The following is a 25,452-nucleotide window of genomic DNA, read 5'->3' as shown; positions in this document are numbered from 1 at the left end:
GGATCCTACCCGCAGGGCCAGACAGAGGGCAGGAGGCTGGGTCAGTGGCTGGAGGGGAGCCAGTTTGCGCAGTGCTGCTTTCGTAGTTCTGGAGAATGTGCTGGGGGGGTGGGCGGGGTGAGGGGCGCATCCCTGGTGCCCTACAGGAGCCACAGCCAGCTCCAGCTACTGTTCCTGCCTGCAGGCTGTGAGCTCCAATGGGTCCCGGAAGGCTTGGGAGAGATTTTTTGATTGGAGTGGAAGTCAGGGCCGGTAATCTTGGGCAGAGACCCTAGGGATGAGCTGAGAAGGCCTTGGGGGAGGGAAGGGTGGATGTCTCCTTCGCTCCAAACAACAATTTTAAGTGAGATGCGTTTCTCCCAGCAAAGGGCAAAGGAGAGACAGGAGATAAGGGAGTCCTGCACTGTGTATTGGGGGGAGGGAGAAGGAGGGTCGGTGAGGTCAGAGGCCCAAGGACCAGCACCGTGTGTACATGGCAGGTGGGATGGCCTGGGGCGGGAGGCCCAGGACCAGCCCTGTGGGTGGGTGGGTGGATCTGTGGGCTGGGAGGTCTTGGGGCCAGCAGTGTGGGGGCTTTGGGGTGGGTGGGAGGGGCGGTCAGTGGGGCCGACTTCAGTTCAGTGCTCTCCAGGCCTGGAGCCTGGGGTGGAACCTGGTGTGGTAAGGTCCGAGGGGAATTGGGAATGAGGGAGTCTCAGCATAGCTCTTGGCCCAGACTGAGGCATCCTCCAGCTCCCACTGAGTCAAGCCCTTCTCTGTCCTGGCTCCTAAAATGAATGGACATCCTTCCCCCAGCCGGGGCTTCAGCATCGGATAGGCCACGAGGGTAGGGCAGGGGCCTGGTGAACGTGTGTGTGTGTGTGTGTGTGTATGTGTGTGTGTCTGAAAGAGAGAGAGAGAGAGGAGAGAGATCTCTTGGATCCAAACTCTTAAGACAGCCCCAGGAGATGGGTCGGGCCAGGAGGAACTGCCCTCCCTGAAATGTGGTTAATTAGAACAATCCAGATGAAAGCAGAAGGTGTAGAAGTAGTAAGGCTCAGACTCCCTGAAGCCAACCTCTTCTTCTACAGATGACCCCCAGGCCAGGCCCTCATTACCTCCCAGAAGACTGGCAGCAAAAGTTAAGATTGCCCATCCACGGGGACCCATGGCTCCCTCTGGTCTTAACATCCATCGAAAATCTCATTTTCCCCATTTTAAAACAGCATTAAATAAATAACTCCTTTCTCACAGAGTTGATGGGAGAAGAAAATGACCAAGAGCTTAGAATAGCATCTGATGCTTACTAAGCACAGAATAAATGTTAGGAAATGATAATGATCATAAGAGATGCCACTGTTTTAAAGGGAACCGCTGTTTGACATTGGGTCTGATCTTGTCCCGGCTGTGCTGGAGCCACAGAGCTGGGTAGCCCACCCAGGAGGGAAGGCAGAGGCAGCAGCTGGCTGGTGTGAGGGGTCTGCCTGCCCCTCCGCATCGTGGTCCCCTGGCCCTGCACTTGCACACTCAGCACACACTTCCTGGCCTCTGCTAGGAGGTTCCCCTGTGACTCATGCGGGTCCAGGCCCCTCATCCCGGCCAGCAGCACCATGGCATCAGCCTGGGAGCCCCCAAGGGCAGGGCTCCATCCTGCGTCACCACTTGCTCAGCCCAGCCCGCCTGGCCAGCCCCCGGCCCCGAGAGGGGTCATCAGAGGCGCTGCCTGTCACCTGGCTGCCGGCCTGCACAGTGTCCGCCTCCTGCCCCGGCCACTGGACCTGCCACGGACCGCCAGCAGCCGACATGCACATCATGCTTCCTCTGGGCTGACGCACATTCTTCTGGTACTTTGCACAGTCACTTGTTTAATCCTGGGAGATCACCTCTGCTCTTATCTCCATTTTTCAGAGGAGAAAACTGATGCAAAGAAACTTTAAGTGGTTTGTCCAGGATCACAGGGCTGGTGGGGGGGCCTGGCTCTAAACTCGCGCCCTTTACAACCACAGTATACTGCTCTGAGGGGCCCCTTTCCTTCCTCCTCCAGGGCTTGGAGGCCCAGGCTGTGTGAGGAAATGAATGACTTGGTTCCTTACCGGCACACTGCGCACAGCTCTCTGGCTGACCCTACTGTGGCATCATCGCTCCACGTGGGAAAGACCTCGCTGCCCGTCCTGCTCTGTGATTTCTGTCCTAAGGTCGGCTTTTCTGTTCTCGTGCCTCTCCCAGATCCCGACTTCGTTACTCTATTTCTCCCGCTCTACAACCCCTCACTGCTCACCTGTGTCCCCTCCCCACTACCCCTCCCCACTTCCAGATCTGTACTTAGAGTTCCAGCGACACTTCTCATTGGCTGTGGAGCAGACGTCTGTAAGGAACTGGCCAATCAAGAAGCCTTCTTCTGCTCCGCCCCCAGCACCACAGGTTGTAAGTTCCCTCTGGGGCAGGCATTGCGAGCAGGGGCAGGAGTGTGCACGGGTGAAGGGCTTGGTGGGGAGAGAGGGACTCTGTCTAGAGAGGCTAGGCATGAGGAGAAAGGGGTTCAAGGCAAGACAGAGTTGGGACCACAGAGGCCAACCCAGCACTCCAGTCTTTCCCTCTCTCCCAGTTTTGAATTGCTAGGTCCTCCTTCTGGAGTGTGCTAAGTATCAATACAAGGGATGCCACTTCCAGACCTCCAGCAATCTCTTCCTCACCTCCACTTTCCTCTGCCCAGACTGTGGGCCTTAAGAAGTGGGCATGGACCCTGCTGTCTACTCGCTGGTGTTTGCTCCTGGGTCTGGCCTTGGTCCACTTTGGCCCAGGCCAGTTGGCACAAGCTGGGTGGTGTAACAGCCCTTCCTTCTTCCCTGGCCAAGAGGCTGCCCCAGACGCAGTTCCAGGAGGGCCCTGAGGCTGAGGGGTTCGTCACAGGGAGGGGCCACATGGAGGCCCCCCGCCCAGGTCCCTGTGATGCTACCTATAGGATGGCAGAGGGGAGCAGAGCTGCAGATGCCCACTGAGGCCAAGCACCCAGCTGCCCCAGGTGATCTGTAGGTGCTGGCTGGTACTGCCAGGGGATCCTGGCTGGGCTTGGGTTCCTGGGTGAGGTGGGGACCACACAGCTATGTGCTGCTTTAGTGGCAACCCTGAGTGAAAGACAGAAATGCTTAGGGTGAGATGCTCTGCAAACAGAAGTGACCCCTGCAAACCCTACCTGGCTTTGCAAACTGTGGTTGGAGCCTTCAAATGCAGTGGAGCATGTTGAGGCAGGTGGAGCCCACTGGCCTGTCCTGGGCTTTTCCGTGGTGTGAGTGAGTGAGTTATAGAGCAAGAATTTAGCAGCCGAACTGGGACCAGCTGCCTGCTGGCTGTATCAGCCTTGAGAGTTATTAGCAAATCTTTAGTGAGTTTACCTGGAAGGTCTCTGGGGTTGTGGGGGCCTGCAGTGTGACCCTCAGTCCGCTCCCTCCACCAGTCCTGGGCAAACTCACCTGGGGAGGGAGTGATTTCTCTTTATGTATACTCCAGTCTCAGAAGCTGCCTTTGTCTCTGGTGTGTGTGTCATCCGGAATTGGAATTAGATTTGGTTATGAGTGACAGAAAAACCCAATTAATAGTGTTTTAAATAAGATCGACATTTATTTCTCTCTTACATAAATGAAGTCTGGTGGTATTCAGTCCAGGTTTGTTATGGTGGCTCTGCAAACATCAGGAATCCAGGCTCTTTCTATCTTGTTGTGTCACCAATCTCAAACATGGCCTCTACCTCATGGTGCAACATGGCTGCCAGAGCGCCAGCCACCATATCAGCATTGCAGCCAGCTAGAAGAAGGCCGTGGTAAAGAGGAGCATCCGACACACACTGAAAGTCACATCCATAATAAGTCACACAGAATACTTCTCTGTGTATCCTGTTGGGCAAAATTTAATCATATAGCTGCACCTAGCTTTAAAGGAAGACCAAAAAATGTAGACTTTAGTCTGGGCGGTCTTATGCCAAGCTTAAAATCAGGGATCTTGCTGCTGAAGAAGAAGGTGGAACAAATAGAATATAGCTAGCTGTCCTTTCCAGAGCATGAGACTTGAACAGAGGGTTCTGGGCAATTCATGATTACAGGTCCCTCCAGATAGCAGCCTGGCTGTGGGGAGTGGGGATCTGCCTCCCCATCCAGGCCCTGCCTCCAGCTTCGGGGCTTGAATTTCCCCTTAGAGCTGTGGCAGTAGCAGGGATACGATCCTCGTGGAGCCTCCAGCAGGGAGAGGATCAGTTTGATGATCAAGGCCAGCCATGCCATCCCAAAGAGGATCCACAGAGACACTGTGTTCTTGTACCACAGAGGGTAATTCCGGGAGGGGTTCATCCCTGGGGGAGAAGCAAGGTCAGAGGACAGAGACCTGGGAAAGTCAGGGCCATGTTCCCAAAACAGAAACAGACATACGTGGCTTGATGTGTCTGAACAGAATGTGGGAAGTCCAGACCGGGTTGAGATTGCTGGTCTTGTGGTCACCTCCCTTGGATTCTAGGAAGCCTCCCTGGATTAACTCCTAGGGTTTAGAAGCTAAAATTCTTCTTTGTCTTTCTGAAGGACTCTGTGCTCTATCCCAGTGGTCCTCAAAGTGGGGTCCAGCAGCATTAGCATCCCCTGAGTGTTTGTGAAAAATGTGAATGACTGGATTCCACTCCAGACCTATGGAATCAGAAACTCTGGGGGTGGGCCCAGCAATCTGTGTTTTGACAAACCCTCCAAGAGATTCTAATGCCTGCTCTGTGGTTGGCCTGTTTTTGTGTTTGGTTTTCTCACGTCTGAAGGAAGGGAGCTTTCCAGGAGCTTTAGGAAGAAGATTCTCATCCTACATTCTCATCCCAATGCCCTCCATCTGCTTCTCCGGCCTCGCTTTGCATGCCTCTCCCCCTTGAGTGCTGTGCTCTAGTCACCCTGGTCTTTCCCCCATTTCTCCATCTATCATCTTTCCTGCCCCTGGGCCTTTGTACTTGCTGTCCTCTCAGCTCAGAACGCTCTTCATTTCCTCACCCTTCGGATCTCAGCTCAGACTTTACTCCCCAGAGACTAGACTGGGCCCCTGTCTCCCACAGTCTGTATGTTACTTACCCTCTCTGGGCCTCAGCTTCCTCATCTATAAAATGGAGACAATAAGAGTGTCCACCTTCTAGGACTGTTGCAACTATCATATGGGTTCATATCATAAAGTGCTCAGGATGGTGCCTGGCATGTAAGACCTATAGTCAGGTGATTGCTTTCCTCGCCTTTGGATCCCCACACTGTGCCCCAACACAGTCAGGACTGGATAAGGAAAGAGTGAGGGAGGGGACGGATGGAGGCTTAGAGAAGCTGTGTCAAGAGCTTACTCCATCACTTAGTTCTTCCCTCTGCTGGAGGGTCTATCTTATCAGGTCAGGATTGTTCAAAGGGCAGAGATCTGGCCTCTTATTTCCTTGACATCGTCATCTGTCTCAACTCCCTGTACCACCCACCCCTCTGTCCACCCCCTATCCTGCCCTGCTGGCCCCAACACAACCTCTTTTCCCTGTCTTCCCCAGCCCGAGCCCCTCTCCTGGGCCCCCCAGCTCGGGGATGAGCCCGCAGCCCTGGGCCCGACATCACCGCCTGGCAGGAGCTGGGATTGGATTAGGCTGATTGGGTTACACGGCCACCATTCCGCTGGCGGTCCCAAATGAGATCAGCCGTGAGCCAGCTCTCTGCCCCGGCTGCCCGTCAGCTCGACTTGCTCCTGGCAACGGAGGGGAGGAGGTGTTCTTCTCCCCTCTTATTTCATTTTTTTTAGCCGAAATCATAAGTGGCAGGAGACTTGGCAGCTGGCAAGGCGCTCAACGGAATTGCAAATGCAATTGGGGGAAGTGGAGGCTGTGAGGCAAGGGAAGAGCATGCGGCTGGGACCTGGGGGCTGTCCTGGCCACGGCGTTGGAGCCAAGAGGAGCGACTGTGAAGACAACACGCCCTGTGGCTGCTGACACAGGACAGTGGACGCCCAGAGTCCAGGTGGTGGACCTCAGCATTCCCATCCAAGAAAGGGGTTTCGCCCTATCCCTGGAGGACAAGGAAGGCTGAGAGACATGGGGAAGATGTGAGGGTGGGTTGTCCCCTCTGAGCTATGGAAGATTCTAGAACATATGTGTATGAGGATCCCTGGCTTGGGAGTCTATCCTAGATCTGTCCTTGGCTTGCCTGCTCTATGACCTTAATCAACTTCTTTCCCCTCTCTGGGTCTGTAGATGAGGCAGTCGGGGGCTGGTTGTACAGGTTGGGCACTGCACAACCCTAAATGGTTGCCATTCACACAGAGCATGATGAGGATGGCACCCATGGACTGTTGCAGCCTCTGTCCTTGTCCCCCCTTGACTCTTATGACCTTTAAAAATGACAAGTATTATCATGTCACCTGCCCAGCTCCTCTGAAAACCATAAGTGCTTTCCTTTAGTCTTAGGACAGAGTCCAAAATCCGTGACTCGGCCTGTGAGGCCCTCTATGTGACCGGGCCCTGCCTCCCTCTCCACCCTGAGCTCTCCCCGTCTACGCTGGACATGGGCGACCATGAAATACTCTTCCGACCAGCCCAGCCATAACAGCCTCAACCCGGGGCCGTGTGATCTACAGAGGGCAAGTGAGGGTACGTGTGGTCACTTGTCACGAGACACTGAGACGGCTGCAGAGGGAAAAGTGTGAGTAGCACATCTCCGGAGATGTGGTGAAGCGGACAGTTCTGCCTGTTGCCACTCGGTGGGAGTGGCCTGCCCGGCTGTCCCTCTGGACTTAAAGGGCCCTCGTGGGTTCATACCAGGCCTCCTCAGTCAGAGTTTTGGTGGAAGGGGACTCTGGGGGCCCTGCGCCTCATACACCAGCCTCCCTGCCCTGCCAATCCCCACAGCGTGGCTCACAGGGTAGCAGGGACCCTGATCAGCCCTCCTCACTCCTGCAGCTGTGTGGATGTCTCTGCCGCCCCCGCCCCCCCGGTGGTGGCAGAGGCCTTGCCTCACATTTCCAGGTTGCCCATGTCTAGAGAGGCCTGCCCCCTCCTCCCCCTGCCCCGCCTTCCCTCAGGGGGCTGTGGGGCCTCTGGACATCCTCACAGAGTGTCCTCGGTAACCCCATAAAGGTTCCTCCGGGCAAGCTTCTAGGGGAGCCTGCTGTCAGCTATTCCCATCTAGGACCAAACTTTGGGAGCCCTAGTGATCTGTGGCCACAAAGAGACTGCAGTTGGGGGTCCCATTCCCTCTTCTCCTCCCCCCTCCTTGCACTGGGCACCCTCAGAGAACAAGGACTTGTGGGTTTAGGACTATCACTGGGGGCACATCCTGAGTTTCATCCTTTGAGCCCTGGGGTAAGGTGGAGGGTAGTCAGTGGAGGGGGGCAGCTGTTGCAGGAAAGCACTGAAGGTTTTCAGAGGATCTGGGCAGGTGACATGATAGCACTTGTCATTTTTAAAGGTCATAAGAGCCAAGGGAGGACAAGGACAGAGGCTGTACCAGTCCATGGGTGCCATCCTCATCGTGCTCTGTGTGAATAGCAACCCGTTAGGGTTGTGCAGTGCCCAACCTGCACAACCAGCCATATGCAACAGCCCTGCTTAGACTAGGGAAATGGCAGTGGGAACAGAGAGAAGAGGACATATCCAAAACTCATTCTCTGAGCTCTGAGGGGGGCAGATGCGGCCCTTGGGGACGGTGGGCTCAGCTCTCCTCAGATACATCTCTCCTCTCTGAGGGTAGGAGTGATAGCATGACCCACTTGACCCACTTGGAGGAAACTGTCTCAAAGATTCTCTTCCAGAGCAACAGCCTCCCTTCCAAGACAGAGGATATCAGGAAGGGGCAGCATGATGCCCCTGACACCGGACCTTGCTTCCTGGGGAAGGAGAGGTTTAGGGAAGGGGACTTTGCACACAGGCCAGAAAACACTGAGGAGTCTTAGCCATCACCTAGCCCAGCCCCTCATTTTATAGACAGGAACACTGAGGCCCAGAGAGGGGATATGTGAGGCTATCTGGAAAGAGTTAAGAGTTCTGGAGTCAGATCAGAAGTCATATCCTACTAGCTGTGCAATCTCAGGCAAACGTCTTGGCCTCTCTGAGCTTCATCTTCCTCCTCAGTAAAATGTGGTAACAATCATCACTCTCGGTTGCTTAATGGGCTAGCTGTTTGTTACTTTGGTAGGACCTCATTTCAATATTCCAGGCTGGGTTCTGATTGTTTCTGAAGGAGAGCAGAAGGGCAGGGCCTCCTCCTCACTTTAGAGCCAGAGATCTGAAGGAGGGCACAGAGCCCCTTGAGGCCAGTGTGGTGGTGCCAGTGGCCACTGCTCATTTGGTGACCCTTTTAGGGGCGGGGAGTGAAGGGGGATGGGGCTGAGCTGGGGGTCCAGCCACCCCTGCGCCCTGCAGAATGTCCCTCTGCTGCCACCTGCTGGGCAACTGCCACAGCTTTTTTATGCAAGGACAGTCGCTTCCGGGGGCCCTTGACTTGCCCACGATGGGTGATGACCACTGATTAAACCCCACATTGGACCCTCTGGACCACACAGCCCTCTCTTACTGACAGAGTTTGGAGGCCAATTGTTTGGGGGTTAGGGGAGGCTGGGATTTTCTGATTCTCCCAGACTCTTCTGCCAGACCCCCTGGGCTGTGATGTGGGCTTTGTGGCCCTGAACCCAGAGGCATTTCGTGGGGTGGGGTGAAGTGGGGAAGAGAGACCCTGGGACAACGATGGGCGGGGGAGAGAACTCAGGGCCCCCCTTTATCTGATGAGCTTTAAGAATAATAGGTGCGCCTGTGGAATCCTCAGGCTTTTCAGGACGGCCAGAAGTGGGGCTTACAGCCTGAGGCACAGGGTTCAAACTCCACTTTTAGCTGGGTGACCTTAGCCCTATCACACCACAAAGGCAAGTTGAACCTGCCAAAGCCCGTGTCCTCTGGACTTTGGGCCTCTAAACCCTTACAGGGCCTGGCACGCAGCAGGTGCCCAGGGACACGGACTACGGGCAGATGGGTGGAGGGTGCCCCTCCCGCCTCCCGCTGGGGGTTCTCACCAATCACGTAGTCGCCGAAGCCCACGGTGCTGAGGGTGATGAAGGAGAAGTAGAAGCCCTCCACGTAGCTCCAGCCCTCCACGTGGGAGAAGAGCAGCGGGGGCAGCAGCAGGAAAAGCAGGAGGCCGGACAGGAGAGCGCTGGAGCCCACCAGCCACCGGGCCTTGGTCGGGTCCTGAGGGTGCACGCAGCGCCCAGCCCCCATGAGGCCTCTGCTCAGTGCATGGGGCCGGGGGCAGACAGCCTGGGGGGTACCGAGCCGACGGCAGGGTGGGCGCCACCCTCGTAAGAAGGGGGGCTGCCTTTGGGGCCTCTCCACCTGGTGTGAGTTCTCCAGGCTCCTGGACAAGGCCTTGGCTAGCTCCAGGTCCCACTGTGTCTCCCCACTGATGCCCCTTTATTACTGAAGACCCCCGTTCTGGGCAGTGACCCCAACCCCACCACACTCCCACCAGCAACCCCGATTCCCAGGACCCCTTGCTCCCACCAATGAACCCTTTTATCCACCACGGCCATCATTTTCTACCAGAGACTCTCCCTCCGGGTAGTGACAACCTGGCCATCCATGTCCCCGATTCCCTCCACAGCCCCCCATTCTAGAAGTGACCCGTCCTTCGCCCCTGTTCCCGCAGCCCCCTCACCTTCCAGGTGCCCCCCAGCACGCGGGCGCAGCTGTGCACCCCCTGCTGCATGAGATGCCCCAGTCGGTTGAGCACCACGAGGTTGAGCGGGATCCCCACGAGAGCAAAGAGGATGCAGAAGAGGCGGGAGCCCATCGTGCGGGGGCTCAGGTTGCCATAGCCTGAGGCCAGAGGGGGACACTTCAGGGGGCCTTTCCACCTTCAGGGTCCCCCGTTCCTAACCCGCTACGGACATGGCAGCTGGTATGTATCATGGCCTTCCCTTCCCACGCAGGGCGCTATACTTGCTCCCTCCCTCAGTCCAGCCTCAGCCACCCTTCCCAGTGCAGACTATGCCCAGATTGACAGACTGGAAAACCGAAGCTCTAGGAGGGGCCGTGTGCATGAGCTCACACCACGAAGTGTGAGAATCCCGTCTGCCCTCGCTTCGTTTCCTCCCTCCCTGGGTGGGCAGAGGGATGCGGGAGCCTGCAGAGCCTCCAGCCACTTCCTTCAGGATAGATCTGTTAGTTTCTCATGCGTTCCTTCACAATGGGATATCAGCCCCCCATGGGCAGCAGGGACTTGCCGGCTTTGCTCATCACTGTATCTCCAGCACCTAGAACTATCTGGACCATACTAGGGACTCAGTCTTTTTGTTGAATGAATGGATGGGTAGCTGAGTGAATAAATGAGCAAGTTGGTGATGGGTTTTATAGATGATAAATGATTTCAGGGCTCAGGCCCATCCTGCTGGCCCAGAAGTATCTGTGTGCCTGTCAGACCCTGTTTCATTCTAGGGCTTGGAAAGTACAGCCCTCCCAGGGTGCTGGTCCTAGGGTAACAGGGGTGCCAAGGAGGCAGCCCGCTGCTGTGCCTCTCAGGACCCCTTCCTTCCCTCGTGGACTGTCCCACACGTACCCGGTCTCCCATCTCCCCTCTCCCCCTCCTTTGTCTGCATTTTCTCCATGTGTGTGTGTGTGTGTGTGTCCGTGTGAGTGTGTGTGTGGTCGGAATCAGAATCATGAACTTCCCTATTGTCCATCTCTGAATGGCTGTCTCTTTTCTCCTGCCATTTAGAATTCCCACCCTAAGGGTAGGTGCTGTTGGAAAGGGCAAGGATGGCTCCCAGCTGGGTTTTGAACTCCAACCCTGTGGCTTACTAGCTACATGATCCTGAGGAAGTTGTGCAACTTCTTTGTCTCAGCTTCCTCATCCGTGAGAAGAAGAAGCCTTATCCTTGGAGGTTGGACCATATGGACAAAATGAGATCTCAAATATAAAAGTGCTCCTTACGGTGCCTGGTACGTAGACCAGGCGTGTGGGGTAGGGTGGAGACCCCTTCCCCAGCCCTCCTCCCCCTCAGAGCCGGCCCAGACAGCTTTAGGGCAGCACTGAGTGGAGAGAAGAGACAGGGACAAAGTCCACATTAGGAATGGTAGAGGTGGGAAGAGAGAGGCTGCGAAACTCGGAATTAGGTGGGCCGAAGTCACGGGCCCAGGGCAGAGGGTGTAGGGGGTGTGGGGTTCAGAGATGAGAGACCCCCGCACATCTGGGAGACATGGCCCACAGTGACTGTGCATCAACATCCCCTCCTGCTCTGGAGCTCAATGAAAGGTGGTAGAATGGGTATTTTTGGAATTCGTTATGTCAGCATTTGTTGAGCACCCACTATATGCCGGGCCTTTTACTAGACCCGGGGGTGTAAGGGTGAATAAACACCATCCTGCCCCAACCTTCCGGGGCACAGGGCCCATGGAGTCGAGGGGCCTCCCAAGCATGCTTGCTTCAAGGTGGAGGACTTCCCAAGCCCCCGGCAGCCTGAGATCTGCTTCCAAGAAGTATGATTTAAAGCCACAGGGAGAGTCCTCTGGGTGCATCTACCTGGCTCTACTCTGGGGAGGAAGCGACTGGGAGTTTCCTGGGGCGTGGATGACGGCCGGAGGTGGTAGCCACCAGTGGTGTCCGCCCGCCACCTGGTGGTGAGTCTGGTGTCATGCAAGCGCTCAGGCCGGGCGCCCAGGCGGGGTGATGGGGCAGCCCCTCTGGAGTTATTTCCTGGGTGTCAGAGCCGGAGGGATCTAGGCCACTCTTCTTCCCCAAACAACAGCCCCCAGGCACCCACCCAGGACAAGTTCCACCTCTGCTCTCCTGAGGACAGGCCTAGAGATGGGGGAGGGAGATCTAGCCCAGGGGTCCAGGTGTGTGAGGGAGGAAAGGCGTTGGAGAGGATGGTGATGGGGGTGAGGGGGTGCCTTAGTGAGCTGTGGAGAGGTGGGAAGGGCCACCTTCCCCAAGGCTGCGAACAGGGGGTCAAAAGGCTCTTTTTGGATTTCTGCCCCTTCTTCCTCCCCAACTTTCCCTTACCTCCCCTCTGCCTTCACCACTCCCTATCCCAGGCTGAGTGCTGGGTGGGCTTGGCTGAGTGCTGGGTGGGCTTGGCTGAGCAGACCAGGACACTTACAGTGCCCAGCAGCGTCTTTACTGCTACACGGGGGCCCCTCAGCTGCCTGAAAGGCTGTGTGAGGCAGAAGTCCCCAGAGCAGCATTTCACAAACCTCCTGGGGACCTGGGTGCAATGCAGAAGCCGATTCAGCACATCTTCAGTGAGCCCAGGGTTCTGCTCCCAGGCGGTGCCCACGCTGCTGCGTCTGTTTACGCTCAGAGTCCGGAGGCCCTAGTAACCCCTCCGAAAGTAACTGGTGCCCTGTCCCTCAGGGGAGGCCACCCTCCCCAGCCCCCCCCCCCCACCCCCGGCCCCATCCTGCTCTTACCGATGGTGGTGATGGTGGACACGGAGAAAAAGAAGGAGCCCACAAACTCCCAGCGCCCCATGCTGGTGGTGTTGTCGAGGACGATGTCCCCATTTTGGTAGGCTTGGATGATGCCCTGGGGGAGAGGCTGTAGTGACCACCAGGCTCTGTGGGGCGATGGGGCCCCTGCACCCAAACACACACACACACACACACACACACACACACACACACACACACACTCATGACAATGATCCCAGCCTGTCCGGGGCTAGGAGCCTCTTTGCCTCCAACCAGGGGCTCCCCAGGGGCAGGGACCATGGGGACAGCTCCTTCCCCTCTCTTCACCCCAGAACCCAGGTCAGCCCAGGATATCTCACTGGCCGGAAGAACCCCATTTGTTCTCTCCCCTGCTCACTCCTGTTCTTGCAACAAGCCCTGGTCGGTCCCAGCATGTGGTGTATTAGGGGACCTGAAGATAAAGGAGACATGACCTCAGTCTTCAGCAGGACAGAGCCAAAAACTTAACTAACTTTGATACAGTGCCGTCCACGCAGCTTTAGGCACACAGGCAGTGCAGCTGCATGATCCTGGGTAAGATATCCAACTTCTCTGTTCCTCAGTCCCCTTCTCTGTAAAATGGGAGTACTAATCGCACCCACTTCATCGAGTCGTTGAGGGTTAAATGAGGTATTAGGTGTAAAGACTTAGAACAGTCTGGAACATGGAACATGGGAAAGGTTAGCAATTGCTATCATCATTACCACAAATATAATGCTGTTGCAATACAGATAGGGAAAGTGTGCATTCTGATGGCGGTAGGGGCAGAAGGCTTCATGGAGGGGGTGATGCTTTAGTTGGGCCTTCCTTGAGGGTCGGATAGGACTGTTCCTGGTGGAAGGACGTTTAGGTAAATGGGGCCGCAGGAGCAAAGGCTGGGGGGGAGGACTGGGTCTGGGATGTAGAATAGGGAGACTGAAAGGTAGTTGGCAGCCAGGCCATGCTTGGCTCTGCCATGCCAGGGATGGAGTGGCAGGCCTCCCCCAAGGTCACTGAGCAAAGGGGAGGCAAGCTCAGGTATGTGTGCTCTGTGGCAACTGGCAGCATAGAAGATGCTGGCAGCTGGGAAGGGGAGAGCGTCCTGCAGGGGTGAGTGATGGAGAGGGCCTGGGCTGCATCCTGGCACAGAGTGGTCCAGAAGGCACAGAGAGAAGATATTCAGAAGCCCAGGGCTCTGGCCTTATTTGGTGTGGGTAGTGAGAGAAGCATCTAAGAACTCTGTGAAGGTGTGTGGAGGTGAGGCCAAGGACAGAGATTTAGAACAGGTGGAGGAACAGGGCTGGGAGGAGGAGAACTGCTTGCTCTTTTCCCTGCGGGAATTTGAGGGCCGCTAGGAAGTTGCACGCACATGTCTGCACTCAGGGGGTAGATCTGGGTTGGAGACACCACATCCCTACTCCTGGGGATAGTTGAGTCCACAGGGGGTTGAGGAAGGACGTGAAGTGGGGCTGGAGCAGGAGGGCGTGGAGAGGAAGAGATGAGAGCCCCCCAGGGATCCTTGGGAAACACCCACATACACAGATCTGCACTGAGGCAGTACTCATGGTTGACAGCCCCAGTGCCCTGGCTATGAACCTGTGCATTTGTGTTTAACCTCTCTGAGCCTCAGTTTCTCCATCTCTAAAATGGGGATGATAATAATGGCACCTACCTGTGAGGTAGGTGGGGATGAACCGAGTTAATACAGTAGGAACAGTGCCTGACACACAGTAAGTGCCACACAGAAGCATTTACTATCATTCCCGTTGCCATCATTGTCACGTTCCTTGGGCCCAGGCTGGTGGTAATTGAAGTTCACCACCTTTTCAAGGGGTGTGTCATGCAGCCCCCAGGACTAGGCAGTCGGGCTGTATTTGTAGAAGTTGAGATGTAGGAGGTGGAGGTGTCACATCAGATTCTTAACAGAGATAGTCCTTTCCCTGTCCAGCTCCAGGCCCGGCCACAGCGGCCCAGTCCCAGGGCTCAGGACTCTACCTCTTATCCAGTGCCCTCGTCCCTTCCCACCCGACACACTTCCCTGCTACCTTCTGGGGACTAGCTTTGGGCTGGCGACTCTGGAACACAGGCCTTGCCCTCCTCGCCAGAGGAGGCACCGGGACTGCAGAGTGGGGATGTCGGGCTCGGGGCGCAGCTGTCTACACCCGCTGACCAAGCCACGGTACGGGACGTTGATGCTTCCGCCAAATCCGAGCAGCGCCCCGTCCCTCGTCGCCTGCCCAGAGTTGAAGGAGACCTCCGTCCATCTGTGAGGCCCTGCCCGGAAGAACCCTCGCCTGCCCGTCCTCCTACCCAGGCCCCGCTGGGTCTCCCCCACCCCCTCAGCAGTCTCTGTCCTCCGTGACCTCTGCATCCTCCCACCCGCCGCCCCCTTCAGCCCCTCCGGGCCTCCGCGGTTGGGGCGGCGCGTCCACCGCCCCCCACCCCCCAGCCCTAAGGCTCGGAGAAAACCGGGTTCAGCCGCGGAACGCCCCTGTGTCTGCTGCGCTCTTTCTCTCGGACCCGGGTCTGCGCATTTCGAGTCCCCGGACGCTGGCACGTGCACCTTGGCCCCATTCCACTTAGCCACGGTGCGGGGGGGAAAGAAGGGTGCCTTGCACCCCTTTCCTCCCAGACTCCAACCGTGGTGCTGTCGGGCTTGCTCATCCTTAGACAACGCCCAGCGCTCTCTGCCGTCCTCGCCCCCAATTCTCAAATTTGCACCTGGGTCTCCAGTGGAAGGGGCCAAGGGTGCCCTTTCGCCCTTCGCCCGCGGTCCGACCTCGACACAGCGCCGCGCGGTCCGCGCTCTGACCCTACGCCGCCCATACCCGGTCGGCCCCGCCAGCTCTGGACCCCGTTAGTGCGCCCCTTGTCGTCCTCGTCCCCAGATTCGGGTGTGTGCGCCACGCAACTCTCTGCACAGGGAGGGTCACGCCCTCTCGCCCCGAACCGGGGACTCACGGCGCCGCGCTGCGCATTGCTCTCGCCGGAGCTGGGCTCTTTCCATCGGGGTCCAGCCCAGTTCTGGGGTCCCTACTCGGCAACGCGTGCCTCCGGTCGTCCCCGCGTCTGTGCCCTCCACTTTCTTTTGGAGAAGTGCTCCCGGCTTTGCCCTGACCGGAGCCGGTGCGTGCCCTCTCGCCGCATACCTGTGCACCCCGCGCTCCGCTGCGCCAGCCACCCCCCTACGCCCCACCGCGCGCCCGGGCCGCCCCGCTCGCCCCTGACCCGGATCAGCGAGTCCAGCGCCGGGCCATCCAGACAGGTGAAGTTCCGCAGCAGCGCCCACTTGTCGTGCTGGAATCTCTCGCTGGAATCGTGCGCCGCGGGGCTCTCCAGCAGCCAGAACACGCCGGCGCCCAGTACCAGGTAAGTCAGGTAGGCAAGCAGCAGGAGCAATGTGCCCGGCGTCGCGCAGCCCCAGACCCTGCCCTCGGGCGCCTCCCTGGCTCTCCGCCTGCACTCAGCGAGAGAGGCAGGGAGGGCGAAGCCGGGAGCCATGGACCAGGACTGAGGCGGAAAGGAAGGGCTAGGAAGGAGCTGGCCTGGTCCCTTCTTTAGCCAGCGCCTGCCTGTGCCCAGTTTTCTCAGCAGAGGAGGCGTGCTGGGGAATGGGACAGCCCTGCCCCACCCCCACCGGGATCCAATCCCAGGGACAAAAAGAGGCCCAGCTGTGGGCATCTGGCCCCGCCTCGAATGTGTGTAGAGTGCCCACCCCCAGGCAGGCCTAGCTCAGGGAGAAGGGGAGGGCTGCTGGGTGACCGCAGGCGCTGGGAGAGAAGGGGCCCAGAGCCTCCCAGCGTCCTGTAGCAAACAGTGGGAGGGACTCCTGCAGACCGCACACAGGGTGAAGAGAAAGTGGAAGCGAAGTTTATTGTCCTGGGGCCCTGGGACTATTGCCACGGACTTGCTGCCTGTCAGGTCCTCTCTGGGTCTCTCCCATCACCATCCTTTCCTTTATGTACCCGAAGATGAGGGGCTCCAGCCGATCACCACTTGCCCATGAACTTGGGAGGCAAGAGGGGCCTTGACCAGCGGGCTGGTCCATTCCCTGCTTCTGAAGAGGCCCCCTCGCTCCCTCCTCCACCCAGGATGGAGGAAGGGTCCAGGGTAGGTAAAGAGTCCTGGTCCTCAGTTTCTCAGTCCTCTCCTCTGTCTTAGGAAGTCCTGGGTGTAACCTGGGTCTCTTGCTGCTGTAGATCCTTCCCTGGGTGTCCCACCGGAGCCTCCTCTGCTTCACAGCCTTGTCTCAGTCCTGTCCAGAGGTCCCCAGCCACTTATGGGCCTGTCCTGCTGAGAGAGGTTTGCAGTCCTTGGTGAAGTTGGGCCTTGAGATGGACTGGTGTAAATCTCTCCTTTCCTTCTGGCCAGAGATGTCACAATCTGGCAGGAGAGAGGCCAGGATGCACAGGGTATTCCCAGGGGATGCTGGGCCCCCACGCAGGTCATTTCCTGGAAATCTCCTGGGATCAGCGGGCTGGTGTTTTCCCAGGGAGTGTTTGGAAAGGCCCTTAAGAGCCCAGAAGGGGTGATGAGGTCAAAGGGTGCCCTGAGGGGTTCAAGGGAGGCCATGCCCAGGAAAGTGGGCGGGACACCCAAGCGTGCCCAGGCCTTGTTCACGGACAACTCTAGACCTGTAGGCAAGGGGAACTGGCAGGCTTAGAGCAGCTTGCCTACCCCTCCGGCTGGCAGCTTCCTGAGGGCAGACGTCCTATTTGCATGAAGATGGCTCCAAAGTCCCTGCCTGGCCCTCTCCCATCCTCGACCCTCCCTGCCAGCTGGTCCCATGGGCACTCGTCATACCCAGGTCTGTCCCTCGTCATGGGGTTTTGGCCACTGGGTCAGGGCTGCCTCTCTGCTTGTGTAGTCCTTCCGTTTGGAGGGCAGGAACATTCACTGTTGTTGCCCCAGAGCCTGGCCCAGTGCCTGACACACAGCGGGGGCCTGACAGCACACTGTGCACGTATCAAATGAGGCACAAATAAAGTCGCCCTGTGTTTGCGGTTGTGAATGAGGTCTCCTGGGAGGAGGATGCAGGGAGGGCAGTGGAGATTTGGCCACGGTGATCCACGTCTAGATTCAACTTTTTCGGGTCACTTTTGAGGGAGGGGCTCTGGGACAGCTGCGCACATCTTGCACCACACACGTCCGTCTCCCATCCTGTCTCTACCTCTCCTTTCTGTTACTTTCTTGGATGCTCCTGTCTCCTTTCTCTGTCCGGAGAGCCCCCGAGACCAGCTCTGGCTGGGAAGTGAGTGGGCTGGCAGAGGAGGAGGTGTGGCAGGAAATCCAGGGGGCATATGGGGTGACTCGGGATGCTGGGAGGGGCTTCTGTGGCCACTGGGGGGGCCTCATGCAGAGATGGGAATCTTCTGAGGCCTAGGGAGCCCATTAGTCTCGGGGGCTCCCCTTTCCTTGAGGCCTCTGCTGAGCAGCCAGAGCTGGGAGCACCTGTGCAGAAGCAGGGGGCCCAGTGGAAGGACCAGTGCCAGCCATGCCAGGCCCAGGAGGATCCAGATGGCTGCCAGGCTCCGGTACACAGAGATGTAATGCTTGCTGGGGTCCGTGCCTGGCAGGGAAGGGGGACATGATAAATGCCAGAGGTCTGAGGGCACAGCCACCCGCCACGTTCCATAGGGGCTCCCACCAGCCTCCCCATAACAAGGATCAACAGTGGAGGTCCCTGGGGGAAAGGGTGCTAGGTCCTAGACCAGCGATTTCTGAGGATGTTGTGAGAATTCACAGCAACCTCACAAAGTATTTGTCTCCCCTGAATAACCAGGGGCTCTCTGGTCCTCAGTAGTTACCCACTGCGGACATCTCCCCATCCCCCGAATCCCAGTGGCCCCCACCCTGAGATCTGTGACTGCCTCTTTCTCACCGACGACATAGTCCCCGAAGCCGATGGTGCTGAGGGTGATGAAGGCGAAGTAGAAGCCCTCGCAGAAGCTCCAGCCCTCCACGTGGCTGAAGACCATGGGCGGGAAGATGAGAACGAGCAGCGTCCCCAGGGCCAGGAACAAGGCCAGGCCCAGGGTCTGCAGTAGCTGGAAGGGCAGGAGTCTGTCTCTGAGTCCACTTGGAAGGCCCAGGATTGTAAAGTGGGGGGGGCGGGGTTCTGGGGCAAATCAGGAAGTGGGCTGGGCCATAGCCAGCTCCCTGCCCTGTCCTGCCCTGCAGACCTCTGGGATGGGGGTTGTATCTCTGTGTGTGTTATCTTGCCCAGGCCAGGGAAAGATTCGGTCAGAGGGATTGTGTTGGTGGGTCAAATTGGAGACTCCTTCAGGTGCGGGGTCCACATGTACAGGCCCCCAGGGAACTCAGATCTGGGACGGAGGACGGTCATTGAACTGTCCCAGATTCCTCTGCACCCCTGCTTTCTTAGCGTGCCTAGCTTTGCAAGGGGCCAGATGTCAGGTGGGCACTGGTGGTGCTCAGGGTGGCGTGGAGTTTGCTTTTGGAGTTCTGTGCCACCCAGATAGATCCCCCTTCAAAGAAGACCTTGCCAAGCCACTGGCAGGTGGCCTCCAGCCGGCAGCTCCCTTAGGGTGTATTTCAGCCTGGCCCAAGGGTACACTTTCCCAGTGCCTGACTGAGGCCAGGGCAGAGTCCTGGCCATGTCAGCGCCCACTGCGGGACAGCTGGGGCGGCCGGCACATGCCGAGCTCCTCGAGGGGTGGACCAAGGCTTTGTCCAGCCTGCAACACAATTTAACTTCTCCTTCTGCCCAGTCCTTTTCTTCCATAGGTGTTGACCCCTAATACCATGCTAGCCAAACTCTTGTCTCAGTGTCAGCTTCTGGAGGACTCCACCTGCAACAGACTGTCCCAGCGGGGCTGTGGGGAGGGAGGGGCCCTACCTGGGAGCGCCTGGGCTGGTCCTCCCACCTCTCCAGTGTGGTCAGGTGGGCATGCAGCCCTGTGCCCAGGTGGTTGAGGAAGACCACGTTAAGCGGGATGCCCACCAGAGCATAGAAGACACAGAAGACCTGGCCTGCCTCCGTGCTGGGCGCCAGGTTCCCGTATCCTGCAGGGGGAGGAGGGTGTGCAAATACGGGGAAGGAAGAGTTCAGAACTGCCTCCCTGACAGACTCTGGCAGAGATTGGTTTCCCACCACCACTGGGGGTCGGGGCGTGGTGAGAGGAAACCCCTCTGTTCCCGTGAACACCCTTCTCAACCTCTTCTAGAATGATCTCTATTTGTAAGAATCCTGCTTGTCTTTGAAGGCCCATCTCCAAAAACACTGCCTCTAGGAAGCCCTCCTGACTGCCACTCTCTTCCTCCCTACTAGGTGTGATCTCCCACAGTGCTTTGTGTCATTCCTATCTAATATTCTACTTTGCCCTGTGCTCTTGATTTTGGTGTGCTTATCTTATCCTTCTTTATTGGATCAGAAGCTCCTTGAGAGCCAAGCTTGGGTCTGATCCAAGTTCATACTCTCCTACCTCCACTCTATCTGCTTTGAATGTCACCTGAGTTCAAGGAAGGTGTGTGGAACTGGACTTAATTGAATGGATATGGAGACCGGGGTTAGTGGGGTCTGGGGTTTCCTTGTGGGAGGTGGTGTGGGTTTTCTGGCTGAGAGGGTAAAGCAGTTGCTTGACCATGCCCTGTCCCCTTGGGACACTGGGATAGCACCTGCAGCTGGGTGGAAAGCTGCTGTACACGCAGAGGACTCCCTACCCCAAGTCCCTGCTTCTCTCTACCTGAGAGACCTTTGGGCAGGTCCAAAATACAGGAAAATTAATACATCCGGGTTCAGCCCTCAACCAGCAGGGGCAGGAGTTGGTAGATAAATACGCCTGCTTCCTCACCCCTGGCAGGGCTCTCCTTAGCTTCTCAGAGGGTCTCCAGCACTGGTGAACCCAGTCGCCCTAACCAGTCCCCTGCTCATTATTGCAAACTTCGTTGCCTTTTCCTGTCTCACTTTCCCACTTGTCCTGCTTCCCGGAATTGTCTCCTAGATAAACCACACCCTAGTCTCAGCACCTGCTTTTGGGGAACCCAAACTTCAGCAAGGGCATTGGGGGTGCCCTTCTCCACCCTGACCCTTTACCTATGGTGGTGACGACCGTGCCTGCAAAGAAGAAACTGCTGCCGAAGTCCCAGTTGCTGGGGTTGGTGGAGTTGCCTTTGGGGTTCACGCCCTTCACCCAGGCTTCCATGATGACCTGTTGGGGGGGTGGCATGGGGTGGGAGGATGAGGGGAGCTGACGGCACCGGCTGGTGGCCAAGCTCTCTGCAGAGTGCTCCTGTGTTGTCTCACCTGGTGATGTTCTTAGTCACATTCCCATTTCATGGAAGAGGAAACTAAGGCTCAGAGTGGCTGACTTGCCCAAGGTCATTGAAGTCCAAATTCACTGCCTGCCCCACTGGCCAGGGCTGATGAGATGGGCTGTCAGTGTGGCTGGTGGAGGGGAAAGGGCCCAAGGAGGCACAGGGTGCTTACGGAGTGGGGTGCAGGTGGGAGATGCCACCTACAGCCAAGAGGGTGAGACCCCATGGGTGGTCAGAACAATGGGAAAATGTCAGGTTGGATGTTCCTGGGACGGCTTACTTGGGAACTTGAGGTTCAGGACCACGGGAAAGCCATGGGGCTGCCCTCCCATGGGGCTGATGATTCCGGACAGAGAACCCGGCGCTCTCTGAGCTTCCAGGTGAGCTGGCAGCCTTGCTCTTTGCTGCCCCCTAGTGAGTCCCAGCCCAGGCCTGCGGGAGAAATTCCATCAGAGGCCAGGGCAAAGGTCCTCTGGGTGTGTGTGTGTGTGTGTGTGTGTGTGTGTGTGTGTGTTGGTGGTGTATATGTATGGTGTGTTGTATACATGTGGCGTGTGCATGAGTGCTGTATGTTGCACGTGTGTGCATGCTGCTGTTTACAGAACCAGAACCCCACAGGCTCAAGCCTAAGCCCCTCTGTCCCCAGGCCCAGCCCTCTTGGAGGTGGGCAGGACTCCCTCGCCCATCTGCTCCGCCTCCCCCTCCCCTGTGAATTGTCCCAGGGCAGCAGTGCAGCCTCGCCACCTGGTAGAGCCCTAAAGGCAGGAAGGAGGCAGTGGGGGAGGGCAAGCTCCAGCCTCCAGTTCCTGTGGGAACCGTTTCCCCACTGGCTGGGTGAGTGAGCTCTGCCGGGGTGGGATGACCCCTGAGGGCCAGGCCAGTCTGGGTGTCCTGACACAGGCTGTCTGCTTCTCTTCACTTTGGCAGAACTGGCCTCTTCCCATGTGAACTTTGGCCTCCCTCTCTTTCCCACACCCAGAGAGGCCAGGACTGAACATTCCAGAACACACCCGCTCCCCAGAGACCCTCGCACGTGGGAGTAGCACTTGCCCTAGACCCAGCTGTCCTGTACTCCAGCCTGAGGGTCTCCATTCTGCCCAGGAGGGGCTGTGATGTCGGCGAGGGCACTGGGCCTGGGGCGCCCAATGCGGACCGTCCATTCTTCTCTAAGAATCCGCACGTGGTGAGAAAGGCAGACGCGAGTCCCTGGACCTTGGGCAAGGCCTTGTTTCCTCATGGTGTCGGTCTTCAATACTGTTTTTACTACTGTTTATAGCTTTCTTCCTTCTTGACATCTGAACAGTACAGCTGGCCCTCCATATCCATGGGGTCCACACCTGCGAGGTTCACATCCGCGGATACAGCGGGCTGGCTGTCAGGTACTTGAGCGTCCACGGGGCTCCAGGAAGCAATCCCGCGCAGAAACCGAGGGGCAACTGTAATCTGTGTTCTTTGGGAATCTTTTTTTTTTTTCCTTATTTTTGGCCATGCCGTGCGGCTCGCGAGATCTTAGTTCCCCAGTTCCCTGGTCCAGGATGGAACCCACGCTCCCTGAAGTGGAAGTGCATGTCCTAACCACTGGGCCGACAGAGAATTCCCCTCTGGGAATCTTATCCTAGCATTCTTCTGCCTCTCAGCTAGACATACCCTGGCAAGTGAGGGTCCCTCCCAAGGGGGCTGAGGACCTCTGGGGAGACCTGGGGCTTGTTAATCAGTGGCACCTCCCTCGGGGCTGCGGTCCAGCCTGTGTCTCTAATTAGGCCCCAGCTATGAATCCTTCCCCCGCTCTCTGGCTCCTGGGTTTCGCCTCTAACCTGGGGCTGAGTGTGGAGGTGGTTCCAGGGCCTCCAGGGCCTCTGCCTTACCCCCTGGGTCTTGGGAGGCTCCTGAATCCTTCCCAGGCCCCGATAGGGGTGCTGTGGTCCCAGCCCTCTGCTGCTGGGGAGCAAGGAAGTGAAGCCAGAGGCCGGAAGCCTCATTTCCTGGGAGAACAGGGCCTGGACAGGCCTCTCACAGCTCTGGAGCGTTCTCTCATCTCCTAGGCCAGCCCACCTCTCGTCTCCTAGGCCAGCTGTTCTCCATCTTGAGGGGGCATCAGTGTGGCCGGAAGGGCTTGTTAACACACAGCCTGTTGCCCCCGCCCCCTAGTTCCTGATTCAGTAGGTCTGCGGTGGGGAGTGATCGGTGGCATTTGTAACCAGTTCCCAGGTGGTCCCGATGCTGCTGGTCCGGGGGCCACACTTTGAGAACTGCTGCTCTAGGCGGTATCCTGCCCCCTGCACTTATGCTAATTTTTGTGTTGAAGAGCAGCCAAGCTTGGGTGCGAATTCTGCCTCTACCACTAACTATGTAGCTTTGGCCAACGTACTCGACCTCTCTGTGCCCCAGTTCCCACCTACAAACTGGAGACAGTGGTAGAGATAGGTACTATAATTATGAGGAAACACATGTAAAACACTGGGCCCCAGGCGATGGATCAGGACTCGTCTGATCCCATCGTGATGACCCTGCTCCCTGCTGTTTTGGGCATGTCGTAAATACTCAATAAATGCCAGCTATTGTGATGATTCCGCAGCTGGCTAGTTCCTTTGCGGTGGGTGGGAGCAGTCAACCCCCTGGTCTCCAGTGCATTCACCTTCCCCTCACAACACCCTGGTTTTGCCTGGTTTCTGGGAGAGAGGGTGCTGGGGCCCCAGAGTTTGTACAGAGGGGCCCGAGCAGGGGTGACCCGCTCTGCCACCAGAGAGAGGCCCGGGGGGCACCGTAGCTCAGTCACCCCAGTTGCTGCTCATCAAGCCCGGCTCCACGGCAGGCGTGGCGGCTGCTCCTGACCTTTATCTGTGTCTCCAACTCAAGTGTGGTCAGCACAGGGGTGTGAGCTGGGGAGAGGGCAGAGGGTGCAGCAGCCCCGGAGTCGGGGAAGGGGAAGCTGTAGGAGTGTGCGGGGCAGAAATGTGTGCAGCGCTGATGGCACTGACACACAGTTCACATTTATGCAGCAAGTGGCAGCTTAGAAAGCGCTTTTAATCAGCTGTCAAATGTCTGCAGCATATAAGGTTATTCTTCTCTCCTAGAAGAGGACCAGAGAGGTTAAGTGACTTGCCCAATGTCACACAGCAATCCGGTTGTAGACCTAGGGCCAGAATCCAGAACTAGGTCTCATCTGGCTCTCTGTTCCCACCACACCCTGCTTCCAAACAGGGCCTCAGCCATAAGTGATGGCTCTGGACCTGCAACGAGACCCCTCTTCTGCCCACCGGCCCACACCAGCATCTTCCCTTCACCTGCACAAACTGCTCCACGGCCTGCTGGTCCAGGCAGGTGTAGTTCTCCAAGAAGCGCAGCTTCTCAAACTGAAACTGGTCCCTGGACTGAGCCTCCGCCTGTTTCTCCAGCAGCTGGAAGATGGTGGCGCCGAGCAGCAGGTAGCAGACATAGGCCAGCAGCAGGGGCAGCACCTGGCCGCCCCAGCAGCTGCAGAGCCTGGTGCGGGGCATGGCGTGCCCAGGACGCTGCCAGGACCGTGGGACTGGCTGTGGGTTCAGAGGAGGGATGCGCCCAGGGACCTGTGCCCAGCCTCCTGCCTGCCTCGCCCTCCTCGGCACAGGTGTCCAGAGGCTGGGGAGTCTGTTTGAACAGTGCAGCTCAGCTTGGCTGCACTAAGTACCGGGAGTGCAAACAGTCCTGCCACCCCCCGCCCAGCCTTTTTTTTTTTTTTTTCCCATGGAGAGCAGCAAGTCAGGGGCAGGGACCCCCTCAGAGACCTAATGGTCCTCCTGAGGCCATCGTGTCTCACCTTCTGCCTCCAAGTTGGATGGGCATTTTGGGGCCAAATCAGATGCTCCCCTTCACTCTGCCCAGGGCCCCTTGGCAGCCCCCGGCTTCTTACCCATGATAGCTTCAAGCCCCCAAGCTTAGGTGCTGGGAAGAAATCAGAATGAGTGTGAATAAACCTTGTACTCAGTTGTCTTGGCTACGAAATGGAGCTAGAAGGATGGACCCGCCTACTGGGGGAACCTGGGGGATGAGGGACCTGGGTAACAAATTGGGGCAAAGCAAACATACAAGTGATGGTCTGGATCAGGAACTGTCTGAGGGTTGATGCTCCTGATCAATTGGATGCACTTGCTTTAGAGCTTTTGCTGAAAATTTTCCTTGCTTGAAATCTTCAGCAGGTTAGCTTGGGAGGCTATGTTGGTGAGATATACATGGGAATAAAAAGAAGCTAAAAGTACCTCCTGGCCCTGGGGTGTTAATGGTGGTTCGTTCTGGGGGGTGGAATCGAGGGTGTTTTCCTCTTTCTGTTCTTCGCTTGTGTGTGTGTATTTGCAACAGCTTTTCTGAGATGTAATTCACATACTACCATTCACACAGATAAAGTATACAATTGAATAGTTCTTCTGTTCAGGTATATTCAGAGTCCTGCAACCATCTCCACAATCAATTTTGGAACATTTTTATCACCTCAAAGAGAAACCTTGTACCCTTTACCTGTCACCTCTATTTGCCCATCCTGCCCCCTTGACCTCTGGCAACCTTTAACTTGCTGTCTCTGGATTTCCCTAGTCCGGACATTTCATATAAATTCAATCATACAATACGTGGCCTCTTGTGTCTGGCTTCTTCAATTAGCATAATGTTTTTAGAGTTCATCCATAGTGTAGCAAGTGTCAGTACTTCATTCTTTATGGCTGAATAATATTTCATTGCACGGATGTACCAACATTTCACATATCCATTTA

General features: G+C 57.1%; 2 protein-coding genes across 2 annotated transcripts; both read right to left on the bottom strand.

Moving 5' to 3' along the window:
• Positions 1–3,574: 3,574 nt before the first annotated feature.
• KCNK17 (potassium two pore domain channel subfamily K member 17) lies at positions 3,575–16,014 on the bottom strand. Its single transcript, XM_059937470.1, has 5 exons — positions 15,662–16,014; positions 12,416–12,530; positions 9,663–9,823; positions 9,022–9,196; positions 3,575–4,321 (listed from the first exon to the last, which is right to left on the bottom strand). Exons 1-5 carry the CDS (start codon positions 15,932–15,934, stop codon positions 4,014–4,016), a joined length of 1,032 nt encoding a protein of 343 aa, XP_059793453.1. The 5' UTR covers positions 15,935–16,014; the 3' UTR covers positions 3,575–4,013.
• Positions 16,015–17,784: 1,770 nt separating this feature from the next.
• Positions 17,785–24,207, bottom strand: KCNK16 (potassium two pore domain channel subfamily K member 16). Its single transcript, XM_059937469.1, has 5 exons — positions 23,995–24,207; positions 20,490–20,604; positions 19,293–19,459; positions 18,315–18,480; positions 17,785–18,002 (listed from the first exon to the last, which is right to left on the bottom strand). The coding sequence occupies exons 1-5, from the start codon at positions 24,205–24,207 to the stop codon at positions 17,785–17,787; spliced, it is 879 nt and encodes a 292-aa protein (XP_059793452.1).
• Between the last annotated feature and the right edge of the window lie 1,245 nt (positions 24,208–25,452).

Source organism: Balaenoptera ricei, chromosome 11 (assembly GCF_028023285.1).
Source record: "Balaenoptera ricei isolate mBalRic1 chromosome 11, mBalRic1.hap2, whole genome shotgun sequence".
Taxonomy (NCBI): Eukaryota; Metazoa; Chordata; class Mammalia; order Artiodactyla; family Balaenopteridae; genus Balaenoptera; species Balaenoptera ricei.
Note: the sequence above shows the minus strand (reverse complement) of the source record. Positions and strands in the feature narration are given on the sequence as shown.